The following is an 18,702-nucleotide window of genomic DNA, read 5'->3' as shown; positions in this document are numbered from 1 at the left end:
TTCCCTGATACCTTTTTCTTAGGGTATGTCATATATACTGTATAATAATTAGATTGTGTGCTGCACTAGTCACAAAGTTTAATCTAAAGTTTGATTTGACATGTTATATTTTATCTGATATTGCGTGTGCTGTATACTGGTTGTTTGTGGGTTAATTTGTGTATAGCACTTAAAACTCATTTTCGTGATGGTATTATTGTAATGGAATGGTATGCTGTGATAGTTTAAAGCTCACAAATGTTGCTCTGTTTTGTAACAGGTGGTGCAGACTGCTCTGTCAGAGACTCAGGATCCAGAAGAAGTTTCTGTCACTGTTAAGGCTTTTATGACGGCTGATCTGCCAAATGAACTCATTGAGCTTTTGGAGAAGATCGTCTTGGACAATTCTGTTTTCAGTGAACACAGGTACATTTGTCCAGGGCGAAGCACTGACACTATTTATGTTGTGTTTTATGGTTTTCCATGTGCACTAAAATATGCCATATTCTCGTCTTAGGAATCTGCAGAACTTGCTGATTTTGACTGCCATTAAAGCAGATCGGTCACGTGTCATGGAGTACATTAATCGTTTGGACAACTATGACGCACCTGACATTGCCAACATTGCCATCAGCAGTGAGCTTTTTGAAGAGGCATTTGCCATCTTTAAGAAATTTGATGTCAACACTTCAGCAGTGCAGGTGTGAGAAATTACATTTATTTCTAAATCTGATGATGTCTGATATATGAAACTACAGTAAAGTGGGTTCATTGTTAATAATTATTGTGAGGATTCATTAACATGTGATCAGACAGTCTCGTCACATATGAATATCTATTATTATTATTATTATTATAATTAATAATAATCTTATTTTTAAAGCTGAACTGTGTAACTTTATTATTCAGGGAGTTTGAAGTACCCTTGAAGTAGCTCTCAGTTTCAAAAAGGTTGGTGACCCCTGGTCTACATAGTCATTTGAATAATCTAATTACTGCCAGAACTTGACATTAACTGACTCTGAGGTGTTTGGGATGTTCTCTAATGTGTGGCTTTCCTGTAGATACCCTGATTTTTATTCTCTCCCAGACATCTTTACTTACACCTCAGGGCAATTTAGAGCAGACAGTACACCGTTTTCATGAGTGAGCATGTGTTGCTCTGCACCAATTTAGGAATTCACAGTGATAATGTTGGGCGAGTAATAGTACAAGTACAAGGCAAGCGCATTAATACTGCATTTGCACACTACTTGCAGGTTCTAATCGAGCACGTTGGAAATCTGGACCGGGCGTATGAGTTTGCTGAGCGCTGTAATGAGCCACCTGTGTGGAGCCAGCTAGCTAAAGCTCAGCTCCAGAAAGGCTTAGTTAAAGAGGCCATTGACTCCTATATCAAGGCTGATGACCCCTCTGCTTACATGGAGGTAGTGCAAGCAGCAGACCAGAGTGGTAAGTGGCATACAGAGACTCAATGCTGAATTACTGTACCCATCAGGCATAAGTAAAGTAAGATAGATGTACAATAATCGCATGATTAAATAATAACTTTGTATTGTTATATGGTTGCAGAAGAACTATAGTGATTGTTAATGCATATTAAATATTGCACAGGTAACTGGGAAGACTTGGTGAAGTTCCTGCAGATGGCACGTAAAAAGGCCAGGGAGTCATACGTAGAAACTGAGTTGATCTTTGCTCTGGCTAAAACCAATCGACTGGCTGAGATGGAAGAGTTTATTAACGGCCCCAACAATGCCCACATCCAGCAGGTAATAACAGCATTTGATAATTAAGATAATGTAATGTAAATTTCATTAATTACCATGTATTTCTCATGTGAAATCATAACACACCACTGCTGGGATACAGGGTTTAAATGTCAGAGGTGCTGTCAGCAAGTTGGGTGTCTACACAGGCATGATTGACTGTTCTTGGGGATGAACAGCCTAGCCTTTGGGAGTTGCACTTGTCAGTGTGTTCTCTGTGCCAGTCCCAAGCCCAGATAAAAATAAGGATGGCTACATCAGGAGGGGCATCTAGAGTAAAAACTGTTCCAAATCAAGTTTGCCTACCAAACCAGAATAATCCAATGTGATAAAAAATACTGGCGTCCAGGTGGCGCAGCGGGATATTCCACTAGCACACCAACGTTGTCAGCTGGGCGCCATCTGGCGGGCACAGTTGGCAGTGCCTGCAGCAGATACTAATTGGCCACCGTATCTGCAGGGTAGGGGCCGGACTATGTGTGGGGTGGGATCTTCATACGCTGTGTAAAGACCCTGATTGGCAGAAGAGACGCAGGGATGAGAAGAGGAGGGCTGTGCACGTGTCTGAAAAGGCGTGTACAGTGACGTGCTCTCCTCAGATGCAATCTGGTATCTCTCAGCAGAGGAAAATGGGGAGACCATGCATTAAAAAAAACGAACTATTTGATTAATACATGAAATTGAACTGAATACTTTTATGTTTATAATTGTCACTTTAATTTGTGCGCCTTTCTCTTTAAGGTTGGTGATCGTTGCTATGATGAAAAGATGTACGAGGCTGCCAAATTACTCTACAACAATGTGTCTAACTTTGGACGCTTGGCTTCCACCCTGGTTTATCTTGGAGAATACCAGGCTGCAGTGGATGGCGCTCGCAAAGCTAATAGCACACGCACATGGAAGGAGGTGATTAAGTGACATTTTTCATCAATATTTTACTTATAATTATGTACGTATTATAATAAAAACAAAACTTCTGTCATGCAAAGCTTCATCTTAATAAAACTAAATCTGAATCATTTTTGTGTTTAATAATGTAGGTGTGTTTTGCCTGTGTTGATGGCAATGAGTTCAGACTGGCTCAGATGTGTGGCCTTCACATTGTGGTCCATGCTGATGAACTGGAAGAGCTGATTAACTACTACCAGGTAAGTCTGACGAAGTAAAACACAGAAATATGTTAATATTTCAGTAGGGTTAATTGCCTGTATTTATTTTGCACTATATGGCCAAAAGTATTTGTGCATCTGACAATGAGCTTGTTCAAGATCCTATTTCAAAAACAAATTATTAAAATAGCTTGACCTCTATATAAGGCTAAGTCTTCTCACAAGACTAGATTAAATGGTTGTCCCAATTCTTTTGCCCATATAGTGAACATATTACTTAAACTTTCTTATACTGATGGTTGTTCAGGATTACCTGTAGACCTGAAAATAAGCAAAAATTTTAATTTTCTGCGTTTTTTAGGACCGTGGCTACTTTGAGGAGCTGATCACGCTGTTGGAGGCTGCTCTTGGACTAGAGCGTGCCCACATGGGCATGTTTACTGAGCTGGCCATCCTTTACTCCAAATTCAAACCACAGAAGATGAGGGAGCACTTGGAGCTTTTTTGGTCAAGGGTTAACATTCCAAAGGTACTGATAAGTTTTTTACCTATTATAGTTTCACCAGACTAGACATACTAGAGCCTATCCCAGCTTTTCAGTGGGTGCAAGACACACAGTAACACCCTGGACGGGGGGCGCCAGTCCATCGCAGGGCAGACACACATACACACACATTCACCTATAGGGCAATTCAGTGTCTACAATTAACCTGACTTCAAGTTAATTGTTTCTGGACTGTGGGAGGAAACCGGAGCTCCCGGAAGAAACCCACACAGACACGGGGAGAACATGCAAACTCCGCACAGAAAGGACCCGGACCGCCCCACCTGGGGATCGAACCCAAGACCTTCTTGCTGTGAGGCGACAGTGCTACCCACTTAATACAATTTTATGTATTTACAAAATTCCAGGTACTGCGGGCAGCAGAGCAGGCCCACCTGTGGGCAGAACTGGTCTTTTTGTATGATAAATACGAGGAGTTTGATAATGCTATCATTACCATGATGAACCACCCTACAGATGCCTGGAAGGAAAGCCAGTTTAAAGACATCATCACCAAGGTACAAATTTTTGTCAACTTGCTATTATAGCCACAAAAACCTCTTGATGTTGTATTCTACAGTGCAGTATCCCACAGCGTCTGTCTTTATAATTCTCTGTTGTTTTGTCTGTGCATTTGTGTAGGTGGCCAATGTGGAGCTTTATTACAAAGCAATCCAGTTTTACTTGGAGTTTAAACCCATGTTACTGAATGACCTTCTCATAGTGCTTTCGCCAAGACTGGATCATTCACGCGCTGTCAACTTTTTCACCAAGGTAAGAAAAACTAGCAAAATCTTACTAGGCTGCTGTACATTTAAGTAGGAGCGATCCCTTCCACACCTTGTACTGGATTTGATACATATCAGATCAATTACATTGCAACCATATTAGGAAATTGGACTTGCCTTACACTTACACAACCATAACATTAAAACCACCTCCTGGTTTCTACACACACTGTCCATTTTATCAGCTCCACTTACCATACAGGAGCTTTTTGTAGTTCTACAATTACTGACTTTAGTCCATTTATTTCTCTACATACCTTTTAACCTGCTTTCACCCTGTTCTTCAATGGTCAGCACCCCACAGAACCACTACAGAGCAGATATCATTTAGGTGGTGGATCATTCTCAGCACTGCAGTGACACTGACATGGTGGTGGTGTGTTAGTGTGTGTTGTGCTGGTATGAGTGGAGTTTTTAAATACCATGTCCACTCACTGTCCACTCTTTTAGACACTCCTACGTAGTTGGTCCACCTTGTAGATGTAAAGTCAGAGACGATCGCTCCTCTATTGCTGCTGTTTGAGTTGGTCATCTTCTAGACCTTCATCAGTGGTCACAAGACGCTGCCCACGGGGTGCTGTTGGCTGGATATTTTTGGTTGGTGGACTATTCTCAGTCCAGCAGTGACAGTGAGGTGTTTAAAAACTCCATCAGCATTGCTGTGTCTGATCCACTCATACCAGCACAACACACACTAACACACCACCACCATGTCAGTGTAACTGCAGTGCTGAGAATGATCCACCACCTAAATAATGCCTGCTCTGTGGTGGTCCTGGGGGGTCCTGACCATTAAAGAACAGCATAAAAGGGGGCTAACAAACCATGCATAGAAACAGATCGACTACAGTCAGTAATTGTAGAACTACAAAGTGCTTCTATATGGTAAGTGGAGCTGATTAAATGGACAGTGAGTGTAGAAACAAGGTGGTCATAATGTTATGGCTGATCGGTGTATGTCTTAAGTCTTATGTAAATGTATTCTTAGCTTTAAGTGATAGTCTTGGAGAAGCTACCTAATAAAGCCTATATGCTCATTACAATTAAGTGTTTGATTATTTAACATTTTATATTTGTATAAAATTTCTCTTTCTCTTGTTTTATTTGCGAACTCTGCAGGTTAAGCAACTTCCACTTGTAAAACCGTACTTGCGATCAGTACAGAACAACAACAACAAGTCTGTCAATGAAGCACTTAACAACCTCTTCATCACAGAGGAAGACTACCTGGTCAGAAGCAAAGATTAATATCTGTTTTGTCTTTAAAAGTTACCTTGTTTTGTTTCAGTCGTTAAGGAGTATTTGAAACTATTGGAATTTTTGTTAACAAATAATATTTATCTTGCTTTTTTCTTTGTGAAATTGCAGGCACTTAGGACATCTATAGATGCTTATGATAACTTTGACAACATTACATTGGCCCAGCGCATGGAGAAGCATGAACTCATTGAATTTAGAAGAATTGCTGCTTATCTCTTCAAAGGCAATAACCGTTGGAAACAAAGTGTGGAGCTCTGCAAAAAAGACAAACTTTATAAGGTATGTGCTGTGATTAGGACTAACTCTCTGTTAAACCATTTTTTTTGGTTTTATGGCTCTTTAATTTACTTTGCCTTTGCAAGAGCTTGATTATATTGGTTTTGTCGGTTTAGCATGACCTCAAGTGCAAGCACTTTAATCAAAGCAGTCAGAGGGGTTAAAACTGTTTATCTTGCATTCGTCTTACAGGTCATAAGCTGAGTTTTTATATTAGGTTAAAGAAATCACTTTTCATTTCAATTTGTACTGTTGTTGTATTATACATTCATTAGCTTTAAAAAGAGACAAGTAATGTAAAGCCTACAATAGCTCAGTCTTGGAAAACTGTAGTGTACCCTTGTTATCTGGTTTTAATTGAACTGTGTAAACAAAAATGCTACATTTCTTGCCCAGGATGCCATGCTTTATGCATCAGAGTCAAAGGATATGGAGCTGGCTGAGGAACTATTGCAGTGGTTTCTTCAGGAGGAGAAAAAGGAGTGCTTTGCTTCCTGCCTCTTTACTTGCTATGACCTTCTCAGACCTGACGTGGTTTTGGAAACCGCCTGGAAGTACAACATTATGGACTTCTCCATGCCATACTTCATACAGGTTATGAGGGAGTACCTTAGCAAGGCAAGTATGATTATCAGCAGGTCCAGTCCTCTTTTTGAAAACACACAACCCCTTTTCTATGTAGTGCCAATGCAAACTTAGCACAGGGGAAAGCTGCTGCAGTAGCTTTGGTAAAAATAAACAGGATATTTTGCTTTCATTGATGAAGTTCTGGTTTGGGATGAACTTTTTTCCCCCAATTTTTCTCCCCTAATCTAGTCGTGTCCAATTACCCTAATTGCGTTCTCTATACTGATTCGACCCTTCACCGCTGACTGAGGACGCCTCTCAACTGACATACGCCCCCTCCGGCACGTACAGTCAGTACAGACTGCATTTTTCACCTGCATGAGTCGAGTCCATACACTGACAGGCACTGTGTATAGAGGGCCGAACCCCCATCAGCATTATTCCTCAGCCCTGTGCAGGCACCAGCAGGGGCCGCAGTCGCACCAGTTATGAGGACCTATGATCTGACTTTTTACCCCTAACCCTGAACAACAGCCAATCGTTGTTCGTGCTGCCGCCCAGCCCAGTCTGAAAGGCAGATCTGAGATTCGATACGATGTATTCGAAACCCCAACTCTGGTGCGCTAGCGTACTTTACCACTGTGCCACCTGAGCGGCCCAGTGGGGTACTTCTTGGATGATAAATGGGGTACAGGGGTACAACTAAGTGTACTAAACAGACTCGACCCGGCCCATCTGAGAAAGAAAAGGTGGATGTTGAATCCCCTCTTTGCCACTGCAACAGTGACTTTTACTGTCAAGCCGTTGACACACCCTTGGTGGTCGTTAATAATAAGTGGGCGGCACGGTGGCTAAGTGGGTAGCACTGTCGCCTCACAGCAAGAAGGTGGGGCGGTCCGGGTCTTTTCTGTGTGGAGTTTGCATGTTCTCCCCGTGTCTGCGTGTGTTTCCTCCCACAGTCCAAAGACATGCAAGTGAGGTGAATTGGAGATACAAAATTGCCCATGACTGTTCGATACAACCTTGTGAATTGATGAATCCTGGGTAACAAGTAACTAGTAACAAGTGTCTGTCATGAATGTAACCAAAGTGTAAAACATGATGGTAAAATCCTAATAAACTAACTTCTTTTAACTGATGTTCTCAGGTGGACAAGCTGGAGACCTCAGAATCTTTAAGAAAAGAGGAGGAGCAGGCAACAGAAGCACAACCTATTGTGTATGGTAAGAGCAGTGACTTATTTCACAGATGTGACCATTTAGAATGCACTTAACCTGCATTTAACACTGGTTGCTGTACTTTCAATTGCTTCTTTTGTAGGTACCCCCCAGCTCATGCTGACCGCAGGCCCAAGTGTACCTGTTCCCCCACAACAGGCTTATGGCTATAATTACTCCGCAGCACCTGGTTATCCACAGGCTCCTCAGGTGCAACCAGGATTTGGCTATGGGATGTGAATTCCCCTCCTTCCCTTTGTTAAAAAAAACAACATTATTGCTTGCTCTGTTCCTGCCTTTTATATATACATACATGCCTACTTTATTCTTTCTCTCTACACTAAAATGAAGGACTTATTTCTGGGTAAAAAAAAAAATCATCATAGAAATTTTGTACACCTCTTAAGTTTTTCACCATTTTATCTTAAAATGGAATCGATCATATTATGACTTAGAATAACTCTTAATGTTTTTTGTTGGATCTGACTTGCAATCAGAGGCTAAAAGTAATGTAGAATAATATCTGTGTTTTTGTGTTAGCAGGTTCGTCAGGCGATATGTAAAATACTGTTATATAAATTCATATATATAGAAGTAAAAAAAAAAATCCAATTGTATTGGTAGTATCAACAGTGGCGTTTATGCTAATCTTCAAATAAAAAAATATTTTAAATACATCTAAAATACCACTGTAAACAGTCTTTATCCTGGTCTGTGCAAATTAAAAATGTCGTGTTCCTACTATGTATATTGTCTGGGATTTTTCCTAGTCTGTTGAGTGTAATGTTAAGTGGGACCAGTCATTAAAACAATACTATTCCTTACTCTGTGTGCACAATGATTAATTATACATATATACACACACACACACACTGATCAGCCATAACATTAAAACCACCTCCACTTACCATTTCTACATTTACTGACCGTAGTCCATCTGTTTCTCTACATACTTTTTTAGCCTGCTTTCACACTGTTTCTCAAGGGTCAGGACCCCCACAGAGCAGGTATTATTTAGGTGGTGGATCATTCTCAGCACTGCACTGACATGGTGTTGGTGTGTTAGTGTGTGTTGTGCTGGTATGAGTGAATCAGACACAGCAGTGCTGATGGACTTTTTAAATACTGTGTCCACTCACTGTCCACTCTATTAGACAATCTTACCTAGTATACTCCTACTCCCACCTTGTAGATGTAAAGTCAGAGACGATCGCTCATCTATTGCTGTTTGAGTTGGTCATCTTCTAGACCAGTCACTGCAGTGCTGAGAATGATCCACCACCCAAATAATACCTGCTCTGTGGTGGTCCTGTGAGAGTCCTGACCATTGAAGAACAGCATGAAAGGGGGCTAACAAAGCATTCAGAGAAGCAGATGGACTACAGTCAGTAATTGTAGAACTACAAAGTGCTCCTATATGGTAAGTGGAGCTGATAAACTGTTATGCCTGATCGGTGTGTATATATACTGTATGTGAATTGTAACCACCACAATCCTGAATAGGATAAGGCAGAGATAAAACAGACAATAAATGAAAATGAACTTAATTATTTGCTTCTTACTAAAGTAAGATAAAAATCCAAACAAAATGCCTCTAAGATTTTACTGTATAAATTTAAGTCAAATACAAAAAGCTACAGCATCAAAGCATTTAAACATTATTTTTCACACAATGTCTGCTTTGTTTAGTACAGTTTTAAGTGCCCTGTTACTTTGTCTACAATATCAGCAGGTCCAGGTCCGATACCAAGAACAGTCCTTGATCCAGGAGCAATTTGGGTCCTTCCAGCATCCTGAATGAGACTGACTGTAAGGCCAACTTCTTTAGCCTGGCTCAAAAGTTGAAAGAGCTCGTCCTCATCTGGTGCTCTCACCACTACTTTAGGCTGCCCACAGTACTCCCATTGTTTTAAAAGCTCAGGGTTCCTGCGTTGAACTTGCTTGTAGACAGACACTGCTGCGTGAGAACACTGCGCTGCCACTTTGCCTTTGCCCATTTTAAGGTCTGACCGGACGACCAGAACCATTTTGAATTCACCACTCTCTCCCATAACACTCGTTTCAGTGCCATTTTCAGAGCCATGATTGGCTGCCATCACGAGTCGTCCTCGGAGAAGCCAGCCAAGGCAGAGCCCGCAACCCACGCCTGACAGGATGCCTAATGCCAGCGGACCATACTGCACATCCATCCTGAAAAAGTTTAACATTCAGATAAATTACCAGATTATTATAGAGGAAAAACTTTTGACGCTATTATTACAGTGACTCCAGACTATAATGGAATTCTAATTTTAATTTTTTTTTTATCAAAACGCTCAAATACCCACTAGTATACAGACAACAGGGCAGACGTGGGATGTATTGGTGCGTGTCACATGTAAATAAGTGTCTTTAAAACGGCGAACACGTCCATTTGTTTGTTATAGTAGAGAATAACTCCACACTACAGAACCAGTCAACAATCAGAATAACGGAAATAATAATAATAACAATAATAAGGATGATGATGATGATGATGAAGGTACACAAACATCATTTCTCACCTTATTGCGATAAGCTTCGAAACGCTGCACTGTGAGCCCTGTCGTATACTGATGACGTTATCACAGCTGACAAAGGTTGAAGTCAGAGGCAGTGTTGCCAGATTGGGCGGTTTTCAGCCATAAGTTTGAAGGAAGAGTCAATGTTGCCAGATTGGGCGGTTTTCAGCCAAATTGGGCGGATTTTGTTGGAAACTAGCGGGGATAAAAAACGCTTTGGCGGGTGGACAAAATTTGGGCTGGTTTGGAATCATTTTTGCGGCTTAAGATATAAATAAAAAACTACAGTCGACCCTTGACTTACGAACCGTTTACCATACAAACATTTTGGGGTTACGAGCGATCTTTTTCAACTTAACGTACGAACATATTTCTGTCTCTCTCTCTCTCTATATATATATATATATACAGTGAGCGGACAGTAGATGGTATTTTTTCTGTGTTTTCTTTATATTTTGTAAAATTCAATATTAAAATGGCCCCAAAGAAGGTGCAAAGAAAGCGCAGTGATGAGAAAATGAAAAAATCTAGTACCGTTTGATGTGTTGTATAATTATTCCTGCCAGTAGATGTCACTGTGTATCAGGCAGAGGCGACAGTGAGTGAGAGAGAAGAAGGAACTCGGCTGAGTAAAGTATTCTTTCTTTTGTGCAATTACACCTACAAAATACAATACTACTGAAATAAAGAAGGAAATAATAGAGAAATATGGAAGTTATTTTTGTTTTCCGTGTCTGCGTGGGTTTTCTCCGGGAGCGCCGGTTTCCTCCCACAGTCCAAAAACATGCAGTCAGGTTAATTGGAGACACTGAATTGCCCTATAGGTGAATGAGTGTGTGTATGTGTGTGTGTCTGCCCTGCGATGTACTGCCACCCCGTCCAGGGTGTTACTGTGTGCCTTGCGCCTATTGAAAAGCTGGGATAGGCTCCAGCAACCCCTCACCCCCACACCCTAATTGAATAGGCGGTTAAGAAAGGCGGAGGGTTTTAGCCACATCAAATGGCAACAGGTTTAACAAATCAATTATACAAAGAACATTACAAAATGACATGCTTCAAATTTTGCAGTAACAATTTAGGGTTGGCTCTTTTCTGTTCCAGCATGTCTTTGCACCTGTGCACAAAACATGATCTATAAAAGCTTTGGATTGAACTTCATCACTTGGTATCTACCCTCTGTGCCAAAACGTGGTAAATGTGTCCCAATTTTGTAATGTGTTGCAGGCCTGAAATGTAGGAATGGATGTACTGTATATTAATAAATTAAATGAAGTTCACCAGACAAAAGATGAAATATCTCAGGTTCATCCTGTCCGTAATGAAATACAAGTCAAAGTAAATGAAGAAACCCTGTGGGTTTTTATGTACATTTTCCAAACTGTCCCAGCTTTTTTTTTATTTGGGGTTGTGTGTATGTGCATGGGTGGATACTTTTGGTTTGGCATGTGATTATAGTTACATATCCTTACTAAATAAATGTTAATTTCAGGTATTTTCTGGCATTTTTTTATTTAAGATGTAACTATATAAAGCTATGAACAGAATGAAGAGAAATAAGACTAAATTGTCTAAAAATTGTCTAAATGTTTTATTTAATTTGCTCAAAGAGATTACAAAGATATTCAACTCTCATTTTAATGTACAAAAATAGTTTTAAGATTCACAAAAATTTTTAAATGAATTGCTTGATTTTATCATTTTAAATAAAACATTTATTAATGAATCTTTATAAGTTCTGGGTTTGTCAGGCTGAACAATAAAAAACAGGTTTTTGTTAAGCAGAGCACCAGTAAAGCTTTTATCTGTAGTAAAACACTACAGTGAGGAGAGATCCAACCTGCAATTAAAATACATGTATTCAGAGAATCCCTAGTTAGAAAATAGTTTTAAACAAAACCACAGTTATTAGTGTCCCCACCAAAAAAAAAACTTTAATCCATGACTTCCTGATTTATGGGGATTTATATTCCTTATTTGAAATAAATTATCAATTAAAGTTGGTTGTTTTTCATTATTGTATTGTAATATTAAGCTAATTCACCTAAATTCACTCTTTACCCATGTTTACCAGGGGTGTCAATAACTGTGGATCAGACTGGGTATATAACCATAATAAAAGGTAAACATACAGTAAGAAAAGGTAATACTGTACTAATGTACAATGATAAATCAATGCAAATACATTGTCTCATTATTTCGAGGAAATATATTATGCAAAACCCACTGTGTATATAAAGTGTAGAATTTTCAAAAGGTAAATTCAAGTGCCTAAATGAGCTTAACTTAAACATTTTGTTTGTTTTAGCACAGCAAGCATAGAAAATGTGCACCTAAATGATAAGCATGGTAAATGCCCTTACTCCCAAAAGAAAATGAACAGCATGTTATGGCTTTTCAGATCCATATTCATCTTTGTTGTATTTATCGTCCTTAGATGTGTAGGTAAGATGATATGACCTTCAGTAGACTTGTAAATAAGGTGAAGTCGCACCATCTTTCCATTTGTGCACTTTATCTGTTATGATGGTACGACAAAGAGGGCAAGCCTTTTCCTGATTGAGCCACAGTCCGATGCAGTCCTCACAGAAAACATGCTGTAAAAAAAGGATTTTTTGTATTTATTGTCTCAATTATTAACTTGTAGGAGTTCTTACATACTATTCATATACCAACTCGCCTCTGAGCTGGCAAAACTAGCAAAAATCAGGGCAAAAATCGTGTAGTGTGAACTAAGCATGAGGTAACGTCACTTCATAATCTACATACTGCTATTCCATGACTTTTGGCATGTACATTATAGCTTCGAAAAGCACCCAGAAGAGGAGAGTTTGAAGTGACCAGCATTGAGTCCTGTCGAACACTTGTGGGGACATCTCTAAAGAGCAACTGGTAGAAGGCACACTTCAAATCTGAGATGTAAATCAGTTGTCAAAAGAAAAGGGGTCTAAAATTCCCTGATTGTGCAAGGGATTTTAGAAAAATAGAAGATAAAAATGATAACTTAATCAAGTGGCCAAAAAAATAGACACTCAAATCCACTGATGGGTGCCTACACACTGACACAGTTGGCTAATGTCTGCCTAAGACATGGTTGGCTAAAGTTTGTCAAGTGGGAGGGCCAAAGGGATTCCTTATGGCATCTGCTGGCTGGTCGATGGTGCCTGAACAGCGACAGGGAATAATGGAGATCAGTGCGTGACTTTCCGTATGCAATACTTATCCCTGTATGAACCCACCTCGTGCAGGTGAAAAAGAAGTTGGCAACTGTACATGTGTCAAAGGGGGCATTGGAGGAGAGATACAAACGGGTAATTGGATATGATTGGGAGAAAAATGCATACATAGAATGTAAAAAACATCTGGGTATCCCTGTTTAACAAGGTGACCGCTTGTGATTTAACGATTAGATGGACCGTGCTTTACCTGACACAGTAGAACCCGAGGATGCTTAAACTCAGTTTGACAGATGACACAGAGCTCTCCAGCTTCACTACACTGGGACTGAGTGGCAGGAACTCCATTCATCTACACACAAAGCAAAAGCAACTTAAGTTTCAAGAAATTAATAATGAACTTTTCTTATGAAAATAACAGTTTCACTATGTTAAAATTTTCATCAACTGCTTTATCGGTGGGTAGCACTGTCGCCTCACAGCAAGAAGGTCTTGGGTTCGATCCCCAGGCGGGGAGGTCTGGGTCCTTTCTGTGTGGAGTTTGCATGTTCTCCCTGTGTCTGCGTGGGTTTCGTCCAGGAGCTCCGGTTTTCTCCCACAGTCCAAAAACATGCAGTCAGGTTAACTGGAGACACTGAATTGCCCTCTAGGTGAATAGGTGCGTGTATGTGTGTGTGCCCTGCGATGGACTGGCGCCCCGTTCAGGGTGTTACTGCGTGCCTTGCGCCCATTGAAAAGCTGTGATAGGCTCCAGCACCCCCCCCACGACCCTAATTGGATAAGCGGTTAAGTGAGTGAGTGAGTGCTTTATCCTGTTCAGGCTCACAGTTCAGGGCTCTGGGCGTACCCCCCAAAGAGACAGCCAGTGTCCGTGTAGTCGCCTGGCTGATAGCACTGCTGAGATTTGAACCCGGAAACCAGGCAAGCATAAAAAAACACTGAGCCACCTTGTGGCTTTGTGTAAAAGTCTATTTATAAACTAACAAAACCTTAGTTTGATGATAAATATACTTAAGTGCAAAATAAAGCTTAGCATAAATGTCAATATTCTAAACACAGTAAATCTATAATACCTCATTACTGAGAAAAGTCCATATTGTTTTCTTCAGAGATCCCCACTGAGTATAAAGTCCCAAAAGCTGAAAAATATAAATAATAAAAGTAAAGGATAGATTCAACGTTTGTTAGTTTAATTCCTATTCAGAGTAAACATGTGTGCTTAATCACAAAACAAACTGACCTTACTATATGGTGCTTGATGCATATGGACCTACCTTCACAATGACATAAAGCATGGCTAACAGAATGCCCAGTGTAAATCCCAGGGCGCTGTCTCCCTCCTGGGAGCTGACCAGATAGTAAAACCAAGGAGGCACAGGTGCAAGTATCTGATATATCTGTCCAAGCTCCTCTATAAACATGTACCACTGACCCTGCCGAAAACAGAGAATTTACTGATGAAAAACACTAACTAAATTACATTAATTATAATAAACCAAAAGGCCAGGTCATACCCGTGTTCTGTACAACATGATCGGGGCTGGAAGAAGTAGTATAATGCACTTAAATCCCATAAAGAGAAACTTTACAATGAAACTGGTTACCCCAACAGCCCATAAAACCTTCCAGAAATCCACAGGCTCAATATGGGGATAGATGAGGATGAGACTAGAAGACAGTAAAAGACAGTTTTGAATATTAAAATTGCCGTCCGATTAAAATCGGTAAAAATGGTCTAAAAATTAGGCTACAATTTATTTTGGATAAAACAATCAATACAAACCAAAAGTATAGGGACTCCCTCTGAAACGTGTAATACAGAAGTAGGGCAGAGGCTGTTAAAAAGGACAAGAGCCAAAAACACTGGAGCACTGACCGCCGGTCCTTCAGAGACAAAAAACAAAAAAGAATAAATAAATACTAGCGCTTAAACTTGTTTACTTTATTTCACTTCTGGATTATTTAAAATGATTAATATTAATGTACAAAGAAATCCCTATCCCACATATTTACTGATCTTTTGTTTTAATGCATTTTCTCACCCATTTTCCTCCTGATTTAGCACACTCAATTTGTCTTCCGCTGCTGAGAGATACCAGATTGCATCCGAGGAGAGCACGTCGCTGTACACGCCTCTTTCGACACGTGCACGGCCCTCCTCTTATCACCCATGCACTCTGCACAGGCGTCTCTTCCGCCAATCAGGGTCCTTACACAGCGTATGATACATACGACGCCCACCCTTCAGATACGGTGGCCAAACAGTATCAGCTCCACTTACCATATAGAAGCACTTTGTAGTTCTACAATTACTGACTGTAGTCCATCTGTTTCTCTATATAACTTTTTAGCCTGCTTTCACCCTGTTCTTTAATGGTCAGGACCCCCCACAGGACCACCACAGAGCAGGTATTATTTAGGTGGTGGATGATTCTCAGCACTGCAGTGACACTGACATGGTGGTGGTGTGTTAGTGTGTGTTGTGCTGGTATGAGTGGATCAGACACAGCAGCGCTGCTAGAGTTTTTAAATACAGTGTCCACTCACTGTCCACTCTATTAGAAACTCCTACCTAGTTGGTCCACCTTGTAGATGTAAAGTCAGAGACGATCGCTCATCTATTGCTGCTGTTTGAGTTGGTCATCTTCTAGACCTTCATCAGTGGTCAGTGGACGCTGACCACGGGGTGCTGTTGGCTAGATGTTTTTTGGTTGGTGGACTATTCTCAGTCCAGCAGTGACAGTAAGGTGTTTAAAAACTCCAGCAGTGCTGCTGTGTCTGATCCACTCATACCAGCACAACACACACTAACACACCACCACCATGTCAGTGTCACTGCAGTGCTTAGAATGACCCACCACCCAAATAATACCTGCTCTGTAGTGGTCCTGGGAGAGTCCTGATCATTGAAGAACAGGGTGAAAGGGGGCTGCTTTTAATGACTGCTGTGAAATGTGGCACTTTTCTTTAAAAATCAGTGAAATCTGTGACTTAATATAACTGTAAATAAGCACAAGTAAAAGTAATTAAAGCTTACCTGAAGAAAAACTTGTGTCTGGATGCTTTTATTTGCATACAAGAATGTTGTAAACAGAGCAACTCCAACAGCCAGTCCTATTATAAATCATATAAAGGTCTAAGAGATGATTTACTACTAACAAAAGAATTAAGTTATAATTATTAGTTTATGTCCACTTACCCAGGGCATGCTGTACAATTAGTTTCACGCAAAGAATCACAATGAAAGGGAAACTTTTTTGCAACCAATAAAAGAGATACCGCAATTCTGAAAAAGGCACATTGGACTCTCCACCTTCAAGATCTGAGTTTGAGTGGTCAGCCTCAGGCTCAGCATGCGTATGAGACCGTCTACAACTGTGGGAGTGACTGTGGCCTCCGGTTCTGAGTCTGCGGGAAGATGGAGCAGGGTTGCTTTCTTCTCCTGTTGATGTTCTGTGTACTGAAACTTGGACATCTGTGTCCTCGAGAGTATTGGTCGTTCCCGACTCTGGCGTTCTGGTCAATAGCCCAGGTTGCAAAGATACTGACGAACCTGTGCCATCTTGGGAGATTAATTCTTTCAGCATTACAGTTGATTGACTGTGAGTCAAGACGCTTCTGATCTCATTAGATGCTCTCCTGCAATATTTAATATGGCACATTTTTTAAAGATAATGACAGTTTCAGTCAACTGTAACTGTTCAGGTAAAAAATGTACGGCTAAGACAAAGTGCTCTACACAGATAGACTGTATAATTACATGTAATAATAACTATATTAATATGTGTGTCAATAAAAAAAAATACATCTGCAAATTGTTTATTTTTATTTGTACTATAACATTTAAATGATTTTAATATAAGCAATTACAAGAGCAATTTAAAAGCATATACGCCGATCAGCCATAGCATTAAAACCACCTCCTTGTTTCTATACACACTGTCCATTTTATCAGCTCCACTTACCATATAGGAGCACTTTGTAGTTCTACAATTACCGACTGTAGTCCATCTGTTTCTCTGCATGCTTTGTTAGCCCCCTTTCTTGCTGTTCAATGGTCAGGATTCTTCCAGAACCACTACAGAGCAGGTATTATTTGGGTCGTGGGTCATTCTCAGCACTGCAGTGACACTGACATGGTGGTGGTGTGTTAGTGTGTGTTGTGCTGGTATGAGTGGATAAGACACAGCAATGCTGATGGAGTTTTTAAACACCTCACTGTCACTGCTGGACTTAAAATAGTACACCAACCAAAAAAAAATAAAAAAAATCCAGCTAACAGCGCCCCGTGGGCAGCGTCCTGTGACCACTGATGAAGGTCTAGAAGATGACCAACTCAAACAGCAGCAATAGATGAGCGATCGTCTCTGACTTTACATCTACAAGGTGGACCAACTAGGTAAGAGTGTCTAACAGAGTGGACACGGTATTTAAAAACTCCAGCAGCGCTGCTGTGTCTGATCCACTTATACCAGCACAACACACACTAACACTCCATCACCTAAATAATACCTACTCTGTGGTGGTCCTGTGGGAGTCCTGACCATTGAAGAACAGGGTGAAAGCAGGCAAAAAAAGTATGTAGAGAAACAGATGAACTACAGTCAGTAATTGTAGAACTACAAAGTGCTTCTATATGGTAAGTGGAGCTGATAAAATGGACAGTAACACATGTTATGGCTGTTTTGTAGCTTGTGAGGAATATTGATGTCTATTTAACAGATGGTATATTATACAAGACTTTAAAGGATTCATTTATCTGATTAATAAATCACTTAACTAATGTAATTAATGTTAAAAAACGTTTTATAGTATGTAAGAAACATTGGTGTATATATAAAAGTTGGTTTCGACATTTATTAGGCTCTCTATACCTACCGACCTGTCAGATCTTTCACACACCGACTGACAGTTCGAACTTAACTACCAACTTTTCATAAATAATAATAATAATAATAATAATATAATAAACATTTCACATGAACGCGCATGTTACCGGTTAACTTCATCCCCAGTTGATCCAGTACAGCAGCTCTTTATTACCAGAGTTTAATGTGAAATGTGGTATTTAATGTACCTTACCTGTCATACTGCAGCCGGAGTTTCATGACAAACAATGAGTCTCCATGTAAGGAGTTAAAAGTGTAGTAACTAATAAAACGAAAATGAAAATAAAGTCAACCGAATACACTTTAAATAACCGACTGTTCCTCACAACATCACTCTATCAACAAGTCACGAAATACAGGAACGAGTCTACTTTCCATCATGGCAGATATTCCAACACCCTTCAAATAAAGAGTCCTAAAGATTACTCACATTCCACTGTTTTACCATGTTGCCACTGTGCTAAAACAGATAAAAAGTATGAATTGATGTTTTGTTTCTTATTAATAACATTTATTCTTTTTCGTAAAAATAATAATAACATTTTGCCTTACAACATTCAAGTATCTGCTCTGTACTTTGTAGAGCCACAT

At 40.1% G+C, this 18,702-nt stretch overlaps 3 protein-coding genes across 3 annotated transcripts in view; 1 reads left to right on the top strand and 2 right to left on the bottom strand.

Moving 5' to 3' along the window:
• cltca (clathrin, heavy chain a (Hc)) overlaps positions 1–8,333 on the top strand; it is a 31,193-nt gene extending 22,860 nt beyond the window's left edge. Inside the window, exons 19-32 of the mRNA XM_063014828.1 lie at positions 260–405; positions 497–680; positions 1,239–1,431; positions 1,594–1,751; positions 2,490–2,654; positions 2,789–2,896; positions 3,219–3,386; positions 3,770–3,919; positions 4,044–4,175; positions 5,309–5,419; positions 5,558–5,728; positions 6,122–6,343; positions 7,440–7,515; positions 7,613–8,333. Coding sequence (XP_062870898.1) covers positions 260–405; positions 497–680; positions 1,239–1,431; positions 1,594–1,751; positions 2,490–2,654; positions 2,789–2,896; positions 3,219–3,386; positions 3,770–3,919; positions 4,044–4,175; positions 5,309–5,419; positions 5,558–5,728; positions 6,122–6,343; positions 7,440–7,515; positions 7,613–7,749 — 2,121 coding nt within the window. The 3' untranslated portion in view covers positions 7,750–8,333. The remainder of the gene's footprint in view (positions 1–259; positions 406–496; positions 681–1,238; positions 1,432–1,593; positions 1,752–2,489; positions 2,655–2,788; positions 2,897–3,218; positions 3,387–3,769; positions 3,920–4,043; positions 4,176–5,308; positions 5,420–5,557; positions 5,729–6,121; positions 6,344–7,439; positions 7,516–7,612) is intronic.
• Positions 8,334–9,104: 771 nt separating this feature from the next.
• Positions 9,105–10,089, bottom strand: ptrh2 (peptidyl-tRNA hydrolase 2). Its single transcript, XM_063014357.1, has 2 exons — positions 10,053–10,089; positions 9,105–9,699 (listed from the first exon to the last, which is right to left on the bottom strand). The coding sequence occupies exon 2, from the start codon at positions 9,696–9,698 to the stop codon at positions 9,195–9,197; it is 504 nt and encodes a 167-aa protein (XP_062870427.1). The 5' UTR covers position 9,699; positions 10,053–10,089; the 3' UTR covers positions 9,105–9,194.
• Positions 10,090–11,622: 1,533 nt separating this feature from the next.
• On the bottom strand, positions 11,623–18,449 carry rnft1 (ring finger protein, transmembrane 1). The gene is made up of 9 exons (XM_063014056.1): positions 18,305–18,449; positions 16,422–16,861; positions 16,260–16,336; positions 15,006–15,106; positions 14,737–14,890; positions 14,497–14,655; positions 14,296–14,361; positions 13,473–13,574; positions 11,623–12,643 (listed from the first exon to the last, which is right to left on the bottom strand). Exons 1-9 carry the CDS (start codon positions 18,328–18,330, stop codon positions 12,509–12,511), a joined length of 1,260 nt encoding a protein of 419 aa, XP_062870126.1. The 5' UTR covers positions 18,331–18,449; the 3' UTR covers positions 11,623–12,508.
• Between the last annotated feature and the right edge of the window lie 253 nt (positions 18,450–18,702).

This window comes from Trichomycterus rosablanca, chromosome 18 (genome assembly GCF_030014385.1).
Source record: "Trichomycterus rosablanca isolate fTriRos1 chromosome 18, fTriRos1.hap1, whole genome shotgun sequence".
Classification (NCBI taxonomy): Eukaryota; Metazoa; Chordata; class Actinopteri; order Siluriformes; family Trichomycteridae; genus Trichomycterus; species Trichomycterus rosablanca.
The sequence above is the reverse complement of the archived record's forward strand: the minus strand, read 5'-3'. Positions and strand labels throughout refer to the sequence as shown.

Coding starts and splice junctions, on each gene's coding strand:
- rnft1 (XM_063014056.1), bottom strand. CDS start 18,330: ATGAAACTCCGGCTGCAGTATGACAG. Junction 16,337..16,421: donor AATTGTACAGCATGCCCTGG/GTAAGTGGACAT, acceptor GATTTATAATAG/GACTGGCTGTTGGAGTTGCT. Junction 14,362..14,496: donor TGCTTTATGTCATTGTGAAG/GTAGGTCCATAT, acceptor TATATTTTTCAG/CTTTTGGGACTTTATACTCA.
- ptrh2 (XM_063014357.1), bottom strand. CDS start 9,698: ATGGATGTGCAGTATGGTCCGCTGGCATTAGGCATCCTGTCAGGCGTG.